This window comes from Amblyraja radiata, chromosome 1 (genome assembly GCF_010909765.2).
Source record: "Amblyraja radiata isolate CabotCenter1 chromosome 1, sAmbRad1.1.pri, whole genome shotgun sequence".
Lineage (NCBI taxonomy): Eukaryota > Metazoa > Chordata > Chondrichthyes > Rajiformes > Rajidae > Amblyraja > Amblyraja radiata.
Genome location: NC_045956.1, coordinates 77,197,784 through 77,213,230, shown reverse-complemented (window position 1 = coordinate 77,213,230; position 15,447 = coordinate 77,197,784). Strand labels below are relative to the sequence as shown.

The 15,447-nt window shown below is 38.5% G+C and overlaps 1 protein-coding gene across 7 annotated transcripts in view; it reads right to left on the bottom strand.

The window, feature by feature from the left end:
• The window catches only part of lin54 (lin-54 DREAM MuvB core complex component), a 97,205-nt gene continuing 81,758 nt past the window's right edge, over positions 1–15,447 (bottom strand). For all 7 annotated transcript variants that reach the window (XM_033024991.1, XM_033024999.1, XM_033025001.1 and 4 more), the window contains 4 exons: positions 15,026–15,128; positions 11,595–11,732; positions 7,262–7,464; positions 1–5,733 (listed from right to left, as the gene is read on the bottom strand). In XM_033024991.1, the coding sequence (XP_032880882.1) occupies positions 5,532–5,733; positions 7,262–7,464; positions 11,595–11,732; positions 15,026–15,128 (646 nt within the window). In that variant the 3' untranslated portion in view covers positions 1–5,531. The remainder of the gene's footprint in view (positions 5,734–7,261; positions 7,465–11,594; positions 11,733–15,025; positions 15,129–15,447) is intronic.

Genomic DNA, 15,447 nt, shown 5'->3' with positions numbered 1-15,447 from the left:
CAAGTGGCCAATGATAATATTTATTATAAATGCAGCTATTTACCATATATAAAAATTGGCATTAAAGTACAACCCAAAAAAACTGATGCTACAACATAAGTACTGGTAAAACTTATTAACACAAACACCTTCGAATTATATTTAAAATATTGTGTGAAATCATCAAGTAACTTGAAAAACATTTATGTTTGATTTTGTTCAAAGCACGGCAACATAATTTTTGTCCTCGATTGTTAAGATGCTGATGTCCTTTGAATAGAAGACATGTGGGGGCATTGCTTTAAAACCACATGTCAATTATACTTAAATCACATGGTAGCAAAGTGAAGATGCTGCAGATCCCTTAAAAGTAGCCAGTCTGTGTACAGTTTAATGTGGTGTAGATTCCCTTTAAATGTCTGAAGGAGCAAATGATAAAGATAAATCAGGTATACCATGCTCAGGCAATTACATCTGATTTCTCTAAAAATTAAAGTGTTGAACCTGTTTCACATTGATTGCCAGGTCATGAAACATTGCAGCAGTAAAACTTTCTTGGGCAGCAACAGCAATTCTACATACATCAGTTTCAGTAAAGCACAGAATATATAAATTTAAAGACAGGATGATAGAGGCAACAAAAACAATGAAATTACAGATATCAGCCAATGTTTATTTATTCAAAATGCACACATAAGAAGCAACAAATGAAAAAGTATTGTGCTATCTTTCTTTGCTTTTAACGGTATGAAATAATTGCTATCCCCCCCCCCCCCCCCCCATGTGATTGTATAGAACGATGCAAGCTTGTACTCTGCTGCTAGTGCACTAGCATATTAAATGCAAGCAGAGAGCAAGTATAAATGTTTTGACAAAACTTAATTAAAAGAAAGAGCTCAACTTCAGTTTATAAATAGTTTTGGACGTTCAACAAACAAAGCTTGGCATCACAACCTCAGAATAGCTTCAAATCCAGGTGATGAGAGATAACCACAATGAAATATAGAACTTTATACTCTGCAATGTCATAATCCAATTCTAACTGCCTCAAATTGTGTGAAACAGAAATGGCCATATATATGCAATCTTTAAAAATAAACATTAAGTTTGACTAATTGCTGTTATATTCCTGAACAAAATATAAATTTAATAAAATAGCTGGTAAACCCAATTAGTTACACTGTATCACTTCATATCACATAATGTTGTATTTTTAAATCGTAATGTTATATTTTACCCCTCAAATATCTCACACTCAATTTCACAATGCAACTAGCAAGGCTATAATTTCAAGATGACAAGCTTTATTCAGGCAATAAATTTGTCCATTAGTCAACATTGATACTTTTTCTTAAAATGTATCTCTGAAAAATAAACAACATGGAACAATCACTGTCATTGTGATTTCTAAAATCTGGAATGCTTCAAAGGAGATGATAACCTGATGACGGTTTAGGATGATTAAAGAGAAATCTGAATTTCTTAATTAATATTAATGAAAGTAAAATAAGACAACAGAATGATATGGTCAAGAAGGATTATATTATGTAAAAAATCCTGGGACCAACAACATTTGAATAATTTTTGAAGCGAGTTTTACTTTAGAGACCATGTACGAGACCAAAAGAGACTATTTTCAACCCACCATTTTGATCTTGAGCCTTTGCTACATATATTCTGGTAGACCTCTATGTAATCTTGACAAAGCTGCTGACAAAAGTCACTGGCAAAGAGAGGACAAGACAGAGGTCAAGAATACAACAAGATTGCATGTTATGTCACAGTGCTGAAAACAATACGGTTTGGCATCATGGTTAAAATGTTTAAATCACAGAAACTCAGATAGTACAAGTACAAATATTTAACAATAAATAACACAATTTGAGTCTTAGGATAAGGGTTTTAAGATTTAACAGAGAAACAGTAAAGAAACCCACTTGAATAAAACTTCTCCTAACTTGCAACTACAGCCATTTTCTTGCTCCCTTGGGTAAGAAATAATGTGCAGTGATCTGAAAGAGAAAGTTGGGGTGGAAGATGGCAACCTTCGCGTGGTCCACCTGTTTAGACGAATGCCACCAACCCGGCATGCACAATCAAATAAGATCAAATAGAACAAGTTGTCCTACAACTTTAGGCTGTGCACGCCATACGCAAGAAGAAGAAGAAGAAAAAGAAAGAGAAAGTCCAAAGACAACGGCAGTCTAAACTGCAAAACATCTTATCCAGTTTGACTTTCAGGAAGGTGAGAATTTCTTACTAGAGTGAGCAGACTGCAAATGTGAAGGTTCAGAGTCAACTGCTTATCTGTGTTATCCAGTTGCTAAGAGGTAACCAAGAACAGTGGGAAGATGAGTTATGATTTCATTAGCGTTTTTTCATTTCTTCTCCATAGCAATGCATTTGAGTAATTGAAACTTAAATCAGACAGTAAAGGATCCATGCCACCAGATTCCAGAGTATCAGACATTAATACCTCCAGTACATAGCAACCTTCCGACAAAAATTTAAATATATAATTTTGGTCTCCATAAGACTATTTTCTTAAAACATTTTGGGCTAACATCATTTTAGCTTGTACGTATTATAACTGAATTTGACAAACTGCAGTCACGTTGGGTTCATTCTCTATCCTCTTGTAATCAATGCCTATGTACAAAAAGGCCATCAATAGTATAAAGTTGATTATTGATCAATAAGGTGATATATTAAAAAAAATTAACCATTCTATTTAAACACATTTAAAATCTAGCTACATGGGATTCATCAAGCTGTGAATTTGATAGTAATGTTAGAAATAACCAGTTAACTATGAATATTGTCACAATTAGAATGCTGTAAAATTGGTAGCATAATTATCTTTGAGAACGTTATATTTATTGGGATCTCTACAAGTAGTTAAAAAAAAACATGCACTGCTTCTTAATGTTACATGGGCATCCTAAATCAACTGTCAGAAATATTCAAATATGAAAAATGAAGTGCACTGAAAATATATTTACAATCACCAATGTTCACTGAAAATTAAAAAAAATAATAGCTGATGCTGGAAATCAGTCATAAAATAGAAAATGTTGGAGGGACTCAGAAGGTCAGGCAGTACCTGTAGAGGGAGAAACAGAGTTAATGATTTAGGTTGATGAACTTCCTTCATCCATCCTGATGAAATAACATTGATCTGAAATATCAATTCTCTTTTTCCACAGATGCTGCCGGACCAACTGAACTTCTCCGCGTTTTCTGCTCCTATTACTTATGTTCTCTGATCTGGCTGCCATGAGTACTTCAACAGGAATTTTTTTAAAACGCAACTAAAATAAATTTGCACCCATGACTTTAAAGTTTTCATTATAAAATCTATTTATCCAGATATTATTAAACAAGGTGAAAGTAATGTAAATAAAGCATACTTCAGTTGCTAAAAACCTACTGGGTTGTATTTGTTTGGGGTGGGGAAAATAGTATTACACAAAGAATGAGGAAATACGGATAAATGAGAAGAAACTGTACAGGAAAATACATAAGAAAGTCAGGAAAATGTGAAACCTGCTTCTTCAAATTAATGGCAACAAAACACCCACAGAAACAACCAGACAATTTTCACAATCTACATACTCACTCCAAGTGCCATTTGGCTAGCCCAAGTCTTTTATGTTCAATATTTAAATAGACATAATACAGCTGCAGTGACTAAATTAACAGTATATACAAAATTAGTAGAGCACGCCAATCACTGGTACAGCAGAGAAAGACAATGCATATCCCCACTTAAAACCTGATAAAGTACAAGCTTGAGAAGCGTTGTCCATTAAAACACATTTTATACGTCATCACTCAAGTCATAATTAATCTAAGGCATGTATGGATTTTTAATTAGCATCAAATACCCTGTTCTAACATTCTGTAAAAATACATTTTTAAAAACATTTTTATCTGTTGCATGTTAACAGACTATTCCTTGTTATATGAAAATAGCAGTAATTAACAAGCTTTTGTGAAGATTATGACACTGAGAACTGGTTTTGATAAACTGACTGCTTAATCTTGACATTAAACAGGCAACACCTCCAATAGATCTTTCTGTAGCTGCATATCACAAAGAAATCATGTAGCAATACTTTAGAAAGTACTTTATTTTTTTTTTAAAGAAACAGGATACTGCTGAGTTTCAATGGTCAAATTAAGAAAAGGTTATGGTCTGTTTGCCTGTATTTAGAGGTTAAGAAACAAAGTGTTTTGAATTTTTGCATTTTGCATTGTCACTGTAATGAATATGTTCAGGTCAACAGGTCCTTTTAAATTTCCTATCCTAATTTTCAACGTTTTTGAAGAATCTAACATAAAAAGGACGTGCAAATATGCTTTTTTGGAAAGGAAAACATACTTACCTAAAAAAAGTGTTATTTTCCACAATGTTGGATAACCTACATTTGACAAATAATTTCTCTCAAGGTATGACAGATAAAACAGACTACATTGCATTTATTTCTCCCTTTTCTGAAAGCCATTCCTAGTTGAAAGATTACTTCAATGCCATGGCCAATGCTGTTGAACTAGACCATCACTCTGATCTACTCTTTTGACAGGAAACCAGCTGCGTTTCTGCATGAAAGCTTGTCATGGCAAAAAAGGTCAAAGAAAGGCAATTTAAGTGGGAGGAGCAGAAATTCCTTCTTGCCACACTATTTTGTGCCATTCTATAGCCCTGTCCATTGGCAGCTTTTAGATATGGTTACTCAGACGCTCAAGTTTCAATAGGTCAAGCGAGCCGATAACTACTAGTTCCCACAGAGGAAGAAGGCTCATCTTCGAGTTGATCACGTGTGATAAAGCACCACTTAACACAATTACTAGCAAATGGTACTTGTAGGTCCACAGATTTTTACTGTGCTCCAGACCAGGTGACTCGATCATTGGTGTATCCCGAAAGGAAGGGTGTGTACATTTACATTGTCAAAACAAAATCATACATAATGCTGAGCTTTTCAGCCAATTAAAATCTAATTTCCAACCTCAGGTTCCAACATTTTTAAAACAGAGTCCTTGCATCAAAAAACTTGATCCTTTGTAGAAAGTCATTTCTGAGGTTGTTAAACAGCAGGTACTCCACTGTCAAATTCCAAAACAGTTTGTACCTGTGGCTAAAAGACAGTCATTCTGGGGGATGGAATTTAGAATAGTCAACAAAACCATAACATTTTGGATGACAGATGATCAACAAAGAAAGCAGCCTTGCATAGAGGGATGCAAAATATGTAAAATGTCACCAAAAGCATCAAAATTGTGCCTCCTTCATAAGTTTTGCATATTCACACTGATTTACATCATAAAATCTACTTTGTATCCTAAGCATTTAAGTTTAAAAAAGGCACCGTAGTCAGACAAATCGCAGAAAATCTGCTAAGAAATAATCTGACTTATTGAAAGCCTTTGCTAACCGTACAGCTGTAAAACATGGCAAGCACAAAACTGTTAAGCATTTTTGTTTTAAAATCGTAGAATTTTTTCAAGTGATTCTTCCTGTTCAGCTCCCACAGTGAAGCACACATGGATCAGCAGCTAAGAGTACAAGCATCGCCTTTGGCTTTGCCCGCTGAGTTTATAATCTGCATTAAGCAACGACCAAATTCTTCCAGAATCATATGTTCAGTGACAGCTTTTGTTTGGCTATTCTTCTCTCCTTCCTCAGCTTGTGCAAGAAGACACTCACAAGTTGCTTCTGCTACTTCCTTTGTAACAAACGTGAAAGGCAACCTGTAACAAAAAAAATTACAATTAAGGGTCTGACAAAAGGAAATCATTGGTAATTTTTTATATTTTAAAAGTACTTTTGGAATAATTCCTCCATGGAAGTGGAATTTGATGCAAGGTACAAAATGTGTGTAGGAGCCATTAAGCTTATGTCAGTATATTATAGCCATGTCTAACATTTTTAATATTTTAGTTTTTATCAGTCTGTACTTTTGTAGGTGGGATTTGATACATTGAAGGGGTGTGTCTATTGAGACTAGTGCAGACTCATAGATTAGGAGTCAGTTAGGTCTCGGAAAGATGATGAGAATACAGTTTTTTGCCACACACACACACACAACATGATCATGACACACACAAGTTAATGAGACAACATTCTTTTATAAGAAGAAACTTTCATATGATTTATATGACATGAATGGAACAGCAATTGAGAACGGAAAGTGATGGATTATTTCTTTGCTATATACTACTTCAATAAAAGACCAATTAATCAAGAAACAACGTTTGGAAGCTTCGTTTTTACTATCTTAAGTGTGTCGTGAGTGCGTAAAATATAACTCCTAACCAGCCCCGTGGAGTAATGGCTATCGAATTTGGACTTTGAGAACGTCGTAAAGACTGCCATTATAATGTGTTTTAAATGGGACTATGTTTCTGGAAGGTGGAGAATAGGAAGCAAGTCAAAGGACATTCACCAGGCACATTCACAAAGAGGTTCCAGTCAAACAATAGTCATAGAGTCATAGTTATAAAGTCATGATCCATCTCAGCTTCTACCCAACACCCATGATTGCAAAAACTAGTTCTCAGCCAACTCAATTCACCCTACTTAAGTCCAAGAAAAGGCAGAGGGCACTGGATACCGCAAATTATTATTATTATTAGAATCTGCAGTTCTTTGTGTCTGCTATGTTGCAGCCATTCAAATAACACAAATTCACCCTTACAGAATTCACAAATCTTTAACCAAAAATTTGAGATACGGAATATAATTAATTCTCACGGAATGCGAGGGGAAAAAAATTAAAGAAGTATGCATAATTTGATTTTCATCTCGCGCTCCTTTCCATATGCGCAGATGGCATGGCTTTGAGTTATTCGAAGCTGCGATACGGACAGTTTTTCAGGGACGCAACCACCCCCTTCCATTTGGTGGGAGTGTCGCCTGTATTGGTAATTGGGGAGATACCTGAATTACGAGATTTTGGCGAGTATGGGTTTTATCGTGGTGAGGAGGCAGTAGGTAGTTTGGGGCTCTTGAACCTGCTGCTTGCATGGATGGAAGAGGCAGAAATCCTCAAATTTTAAAAGGCATCCAAACTACTCAATCAAACAACTGGTCTACAGGGTAAAGGAGCCAGGATGGGAGATTAATCTAACTTGCTTATCTCTTTGGTTGGCATACGTACAATATGGCAAAGAACTGCATGTTATGTGGTAATTTTCTGCAATTCCATGAACAAATTTAAAAAAATCTGCAATCTAAAAGCTGATACTGATCACGATCAGAAATTGGAGATCCACCTACTTTCCCCCACTGCTTGTGACAGCTGGTGTGGTTCTGGTGAGTAGATCAGACATCTGCGACGAGAGCTTGGTCTTTGCCGCAGTTTGTTGCTGTACACGAACTTCTGCAGCATCTGCCAAATGCATTAGCGTCTTCCGTTCAGGACTCTCCTCAAAGTTTTTACAGCCGATGCACTTACAAATTGATGAACACATGATTTTTGCCTGAAAAGTAAAAATATGCAGAGAAAACTATAGACTTCTATGGACTAGCTTTGTTGCACTAAGAACTTCGGTTTTTGAACTAAAATTAAGGTTATTAATTATGTTTTACTATTATATATTATCAGTGTGTATTATCAGATATTATCAGAAATTTAATGTTCTATTGTCAGCTCATATGACAATAAAAATCTCTTGATCCTTCACTAAATATTTATTTTAAAAGAGGAAATGTTTTTAAATTCGCTTAAGTGCAGCATTTCTTATAGCCCTGTCCCACGGTACGAGTTCATTCCAAGAGCTCTCCCGAGATTGCCCTGATTCGAACTTGGAGATTTACGGTAATGGCCGCTCGTCGGTACTCGGGGACATTTTTCAACATGTTGAAAAATCTTCACGAGTCTTCCCGTGCTTATCTGCCGTTAGAGAGTCTTCCCGAGTACCTGCCGTTAGCGTTACGAGCCGCTAAGAGACGTCCCCGAGCTCCGACGCACCCGCTACGTTCATTCTCCGTGCTTACGCCGAGTTTGATTTTTTTTAAACTCAGGAGAGCTCTTGGAATGAACTCGTACTGTGGGACAGGGCTTTTACAATTTATGTTTTACGTGTAGTTTATAAGTGTAAAATATGGAACAAAAGTTGGCCTTAAAGACGTTGTGATGATGATGACTTGCATTCAAGAAGACCAACAGTAGTGGACCTACTATTTTTATTTCCAGTCTTGGAAGAAAAATAATCAGACAAGGGGAATAGATTCAGAATTATCCTATTTTTGTCTCTTATGTTAAATGTATCATTTATTTGGATGAAAGATTAAGAGGACAAAAAGGTATGAGGAAAGCAGCCTATTTGACCTAAACTCTGAAAGGAAACAGGTTTGACATTAACAAATCCTAAGTTAGAAGATATATATTTTTCACAACACAGTAGACACGTGGAACAAATGCTAAGAAAGTGACTGCTGCATTAAAAATATCATGATCATCTGCAGAACAGAGACTAAAAGGATCAAATACTCTAAACCACGCGCAAGTTAATAATTGTTGGAATTCACCAATGGATAATGCACACCTTGTACACTCCTCACTATATTAAACTTAACACTGTTGAGCCCTCTTTCAAGAGTCTCAACGATTCTGTAATCCATATCCGCTCCCACACGTGCGACCATAGTTTTAGAATTGCAATTCCTTATGCTCTCACCTCACATTCCTGTTTCTTCTGGAATTTTTTGAGGATGTGACAAGTAAAATGGGTGAAGGGGTGCCAGTGGATGTAGTGTATCTAGACTTTCAGAAAGCCTTTGATAAGGTCCCGCACGGGAGACTGGTGACTAAAATTAGAGCACATGGTATTGGGGGTAGGGTGTTGACATGGATAGAAAATTGGCAGACCGGAAGCAAAGAGTAGGAGTGAACGGGTCCTTTTCAGAATGGCAGGCAGTGGCGAGTGGAGTGCCGCAAGGCTCACTGTTGGGGCCGCAACTGTTTGCCATATATATTAATGATTTGGAAGAGGGAAGGTAAGGGGGAGGTACAGCGAGACCTGGATGTCCTTGTACACCGGTCACTGAAAGTTGCCTTGCAGGTACAGCAGGCAGTGAAGAAAGCTAATGGAATGTTGGCCTTCATAACAAGAGGATTTCAGTATAGGAGTAAAGAGGTTCCTCTGCAGTTGTATAGGGCTCCGGTGAGACCACATCTGGATTATTGTGTACAGTTTTGGTCTCCTAATTTGAGGAAGGACATCCTTGTGATTGAAAGTGCAGCATAGGTTCACGAGATTGATCCCTGGGATGGCGGGACTGTCATATGAGGAAAGATTGAAAAGACTAGCTTGTATTCACTGGAGTTTAGAAGGATGAGGGGGATCTTATAGAAACATACAAAATTATAAAAGGACTGGACAAGCTAGATGCAGGAAACATGTTCCCAATGTTGGGTGAGTCCAGAACCAGGGGCCACAGTCTTAGAATAAAGGGGAGGTCATTTAAGACTGAGGTGAGACCCAGAGAGTTGTGAATTTATGGAATTCCCTGCCACAGAGGGCAGTGGAGGCCAAGTCACTGGATGGATTTAAGAGGGGCCAGTGGAGTCAAGGGATATGGGGAGAAGGCAGGCACGGGTTATTGATAGGGGATGATCAGCCATGATCACAATGAATGGCGGTGCTGGCTCAAAGGGCCGAATGGCCTCCTCCTGCACCTATTTTCTATGTTTCTATCCTATCACTTTATTGTCTTGTTTTTTTAGTGTCCACCCAAATTGACCATGGATTATTTATGCCAACTCTTGGCTCCCAATGTCACTCAATTAAAATGGCCATTTCTGACCTTCTGTAGTATGAATACAATAATCTTTAGTTTAGTTTAGAGATACAGCGCCGAAACAGGCCCTTCGGCCCACCCAGTCCATGCCGACCAGCGATCACCGCATATTAAGGACAATTTAAGGACTCATTAAGGACATTTTTTACAATTACCAAACCAATTTACCAACATACCTGTACGTCTTTGGAGTGTGGGAGGAAACCGAAGATCTCAGAGAATACCCACGCGGTTACGGGGAGAACGCACAAACTCCGTACAGACAGCACCCGTAGTCGGGATCGAACCCGGGTCTCCGGCGCTGCAAGGCAGCAACTCTACTGCTGCGCCACCGTGCTTTGGTGGGGACGGGGACAGCAAGAGGTGTTGCAAAATACCTCAAAATCTTTCTGTTAAGATCCTCAAAAATGATCCAACAATGCTTTTGGATAACTATCCGATTCAGCAATCGATTGTCAGAGGAAGTGGTTGAACCAAATACAATTAGGCAAGTACATAGATAGTAAAGATTTGGAGGGATATGGATCAGGTGCAGGGAAATGGGACTAGTTTAGTTTGGCAACTTGTGTGGCATGGACGAGCTAAGACGAAGGTCCTGCTTCCGTACTGTATAGCTCTGACTATGTGTAGGAAGGAACTGCAGATGCTGATTTACACCGAAGATAGACACAAAATGCTGGACGTTTTGGGTTGAGACTGAAGAAGGGTCTCGACCGGAAATGTTACCCATTCCTTCTATCCAGAGATGCTGCCTATCCCGCTGGGTTACTCCAGCATTTTGTGTCTATCTTCTATGGCTCAATTACCATATTAAAAGTACAATGAACATTAAAATTATTCGTTGATGGATTAATTATCACTTGGAAAGACAACTATTAAATGCAGTGTAACATTGATATAAAGTGAGTCAGTCTGGTGTTTCAGTATTATCTTTGGAAAACCAGAATTTATCATTTTGAAGTTGCCTCTAAGGTTCGCGGGATGACTCTTGTATGGTTGTGAATAGTCGCTCAAAGAGTCGTACCTTTTTCTGGTCGCCAACATTTTGAACATTTACGGCGACCTGCTGCGAATATGATGCAAGTCACCGAAAAAAACGCGTAAGTGGGACAGTTGGACTGAATGGCTGTTTGTGCGACAATACTGTCAATTAACGTGGCAAAGGAGAAAAGTTATGGACATGATACAATTAGAACTCCTCAACACAATTCTTCAACACAATTGAATTTTTTAGACTTTATTAAGTTAAGTTCTCGATATAGCCGAGATTTACAATTAGATTAATCAGCCCTAGTCTAGGTAAAGAAAAATCAATGGGAAGTTTCACCTTTGGTCATTATTCCATCATTCTTTGAGGGGCAGGAGTATATGATAATAGACAATAGGTGCAGGAGTAGGCTATTCGGCCCTTCGAGCCAGCACCACCATACACTGTGATCATGGCTGATCATCCACATTCAGTACCCCGTTCCTGCCTTTTCACCATATCCCCGGCAAGGCAAGGCTGGGATTCAGCTCAACTATAACAGCCATTAAACTCTCAACAAACTCCATTAACCTCATAGGATTTACGCCATTTGTATGGCCAAAGGCCATTTGGTAAAGCCAGATTTTACCTCAAGAGTAATCAGGAAAGACACAGAAATAAATATGGGAAGGACAAAACAAATTTCTAGATGCTCACTGAAAAACAAACTTAAACTGAGAATTGAGAACTTGGTTTCTTTCGGAAGCTAAATAAATGTTGGGCTTGAAACAAATTGAAGTGATAGGAATTAAGAATAAAATCCCTTGCAATCATTCTTACCTCATAGCATTCACAATAATTTTTCAAGCACCCTGACCTCTTGCAGTTGCATCCTTTACTATGTCGTCTGTCAGATTCACCTTCTTTACCTTTTCCAATCTTCGGCTTAAATGCTTCTGGATTTCTATCGAGACATGCCTGGAGAGGAATGAGAAAACTTAGAGCATTTGGAAATATGAAAATGGCAGGTGATTACAAAATGCTGCAACACCGTTTCCTTCAACTTTGCTATCAAAATTGCTGTTGATCAAGACAGTGCATCAGAACTGAGAGGGAAGAAGAAAGATTGCCTGTGTATAGCAGTGTGATGGGAAAGACAGGACCCAATAGGTGATGGGTAGAACCAGGTGAGTTTGTGTGCCAAGGGGGAGAGAAGCGAAGGGGAGATAGACCCAGGTGGGAAGGGGATGGGAAAGGTGAATAAAGGAAACCAACATGGAGAGGCAACAGTTACTGGAAGAACACAAGGTGTGGTTTAGACACAATTGGAAAATGCATTGTTCATACCACTGGATTGTAAACTCTCCAAGCAAAATATGAGATGTAATATGAGATGTTCTTCCAATTTGCATTTGGCCTCTCCGCAAATTGGAAGAACATCTCATATTTTGCTTGGAGAGTTTACAATCCAGTGGTATGAACAATGCATTTTCCAATTGTGTCTTATGGCAAAGACAGAGGTCACTCAGGTTGGCGTGGAAGTGGGGAGGAGAATTATAATGGCATGAAACCGGAAGTATGAGATGGCTGGTATGAACAGAAAGTAATGCTGTGCAACAGTCAACAGCTTCCTTGTCTTTCTTGTTGATATCCATTTTTAAATTCCACTTAAATTTTACAAATATACAGTTCCATTCCATTGAGTTATTAGTCCAGGACTTCGGATTATAGCAATACTTCAATGAACAACATTATTAATTCTGTCAAAGAATTGTTACCACAGCTATGTGAATATCACATTCACTATATAAGATAAATGACAACATTTTAATCATTCCTCTCTGACAAATGTTTGTATAAAATCAGGTTGTACCTAACACAGGTTCAATGCCCAAAAATCAGCTGTTCAAATACTTTACATTGTTTAAGGTTTAGCTTAGTTAGTCCATTCACAGTAGTATGCCCCAAAATTCCCCAGTTCCAAGTGTCTGTGCCAGCCAGAAGTGCCTGACATTAGTTCGGAAGTGAATAAGAAGAAGAATATTTGGTAGGTGTAAACATATTTTTCCATCTTTATTTTGTAGGTTGTCCCAAATCCAGCAGGATTTCAGTCTAAAGTGTTCCAAATTTTCGACACTGGAGGATTTTGATTTTATGCAACATGAGGAAACAGTGCCCAAATGAAGGGTATTTTGCAAAAATGCTCCATTCACGTCACCTACAGCTAAATTAACGCAATCAATTTATAGAGAAATAGTAAATTCTAAAAGGATGAAAAGAACAAGCAATTTGTAAATGGTATCATGACATTAATACAGCACATTAATGTGCTGGCGTTCTCAAATATTTTGTCTCATGGGAGTATGCAGTAGCCTTCAAAATCTGCTGGCAGGAAACAGAATAATAATAATAATAATAATATATCTTTTATTGTCATTGCACGTCAGTGCAACGAGATTTAGTGTGCAGCTCCACTGATGTACAAGAAAGGTAAATAAATACAAGACATAAATAAACAAGCTGAATTGATTGACGTGACCATCTGAGGGAGACTGTCCAAAGGGGGTGGGTGGGGGGGCACTCATTAGGGCCGGTTCAGAGCCGCTATAGCTCTTGAGATGAAACTGTTCCTGAGTCTGGAGGTTCGGGCGTAGAAGGCCTTGTAACGTCTGCCTGAGGGAAGTAGTTGAAACAGACCGTGGCAGGGGTGTGATGAGTCCTTATGGATGCTGAGGGCCTTCCTGAGGCACCGCGTGTGGTAGATGCCCTCCAAGGCTGGTAGCTCTGTCCCGATGATCCTCTGCGCTCTGTTGACGACGCGCTGAAGAGCTCTCCTCTCCGCCTCCGTGCAGCTGAGATACCACACAGAGATGCCATACGTTAGTATGCTCTCTGTGGTGCAGCGGTAGAACGTTGTCAGCAGCTGTTGGGGCAGACCAGTCTTTTTTAATGTCCTCAGGAAGAACAGTCGTTGCTGTGCCTTCTTGACCAGCGCGGCGGTGTTTGTGGACCATGTGAGGTCTTCTGAAATGTGAGTGCCCAGAAACTTAAAGCTGGACACTCTCTCCACACTTTCCCCATAAATGGAGATTGGGGCGTATTCTCCAGAATGGGACCTCCTGAAGTCAATAATCAGCTCCTTGGTCTTGGAGGTGTTTAGTGCCAAGTTGTTATTGGCGCACCAGTCCGCCAGGTTCTGCACCTCCGCTCTGTATTTTGTTTCATCACCGTTGGTGATCAGCCCAATCACTGTTGTGTCGTCTGCAAACTTCACGATGGTGTTGGTGTCGAATGCAGGGACACAGTCGTGAGTGAAGAGGGAGTAGAGCATGGGGCTTAGTACACAACCCTGTGGTGTGCCGGTGCTCAGGGTGATGGTGGAGGACAGGTGCGGGCCCAGTCTCACTGCCTGCGGTCGCTCCGTGAGAAAGTTCAGGATCCAAGCGCATATTGGTGAGCTGAGGCCTAGCTGGTGGAGTTTGGTGGTGAGCTTGGTGGGGATGACCGTATTGAATGCAGAGCTATAGTCAATGAAGAGCATCCTCACATACGTGCCCTGTCTGTCCAGGTGAGGCAATCAATAAACATGTAGACCTCTTAAGCAACTTCAGGTATATATTGATAAATGACAAGCCCTCTGGAAAGTTGTATGTTAATAAAAGAGGTGAAGATTCAGTTTTTTTTTTTAAGAGATAGGAACTGCACCAAAAGATTAAAGAAACATGTATTCCAAACAAAAGGAAGAGAATGTCTGATCCATCGTCCACAAATGCATTTTGTTTTTAGGTTTTATTCAGTTACAAAGCTACAAATGACTCCGCTGGAAAATTGAACAGTACCACAGTAGCGCATTTAGTTTTTCCGTTCTCCTGCTGTATAACTTACAATTAAAATCTTTTTTTTTTTCCTATAGGAACTGTCATTGTGCAGAGACAAATTCAAGGGTTCCATGCACTCCTCGATACCCAGTCCAAGCACCCAATTTTCATGAGTACTTTTTTGCTTGTCAGTTATAGGAAAATTACAAGCAAACTTAATCTACTGTTAGGCACATGTGTATCTTTACCTGTGTTCTGCAGCTTTATTGGGGGGAGGTGTCAATAAAGTGACAAAATATAATGATGATTGTAAGACACTCTACAATCGGTAATGTTGGGTCAGGCAAACATGTTGAAAAAATGGTTAATGGTGGAACAAATCCCAAGAATGTCTTGAAAATGTAACGTTAAATACACCTTTATATTAGAGGTACTTTAAACAATCTCACTCACCTTAATTGCTTTAAGCCGCTCAGCTTCATGATCCAGATTGTTAAAACAGTTGGTACAATTGCAACTATTGCAAAACTCTCCATTTGCAAAGCAATCACAGTATCTAAACGAATAAATATTTATTGATTGAAGACGAGTTAAATTAATACAAAAGAAAATCACACAAAACAAACACAAATGACAATTGCACCCTCAGATTATAAAATAGAACATAGAAGAGTACAGCACAGGTGAATACTAACATTTCCTACTTGTGAACGCATGTATCCATAGCCATTTCTACTATTTTTCTGAGTCATACTTCAATAATTTCATTTTACCACATTTCCACATGGCTTTAACATTATTAATCACATTTTGTACATTTGCTAATGTATTCAAAACCTATCTTTCTTGATGTCTTTTAATCGACTCCTAATAAT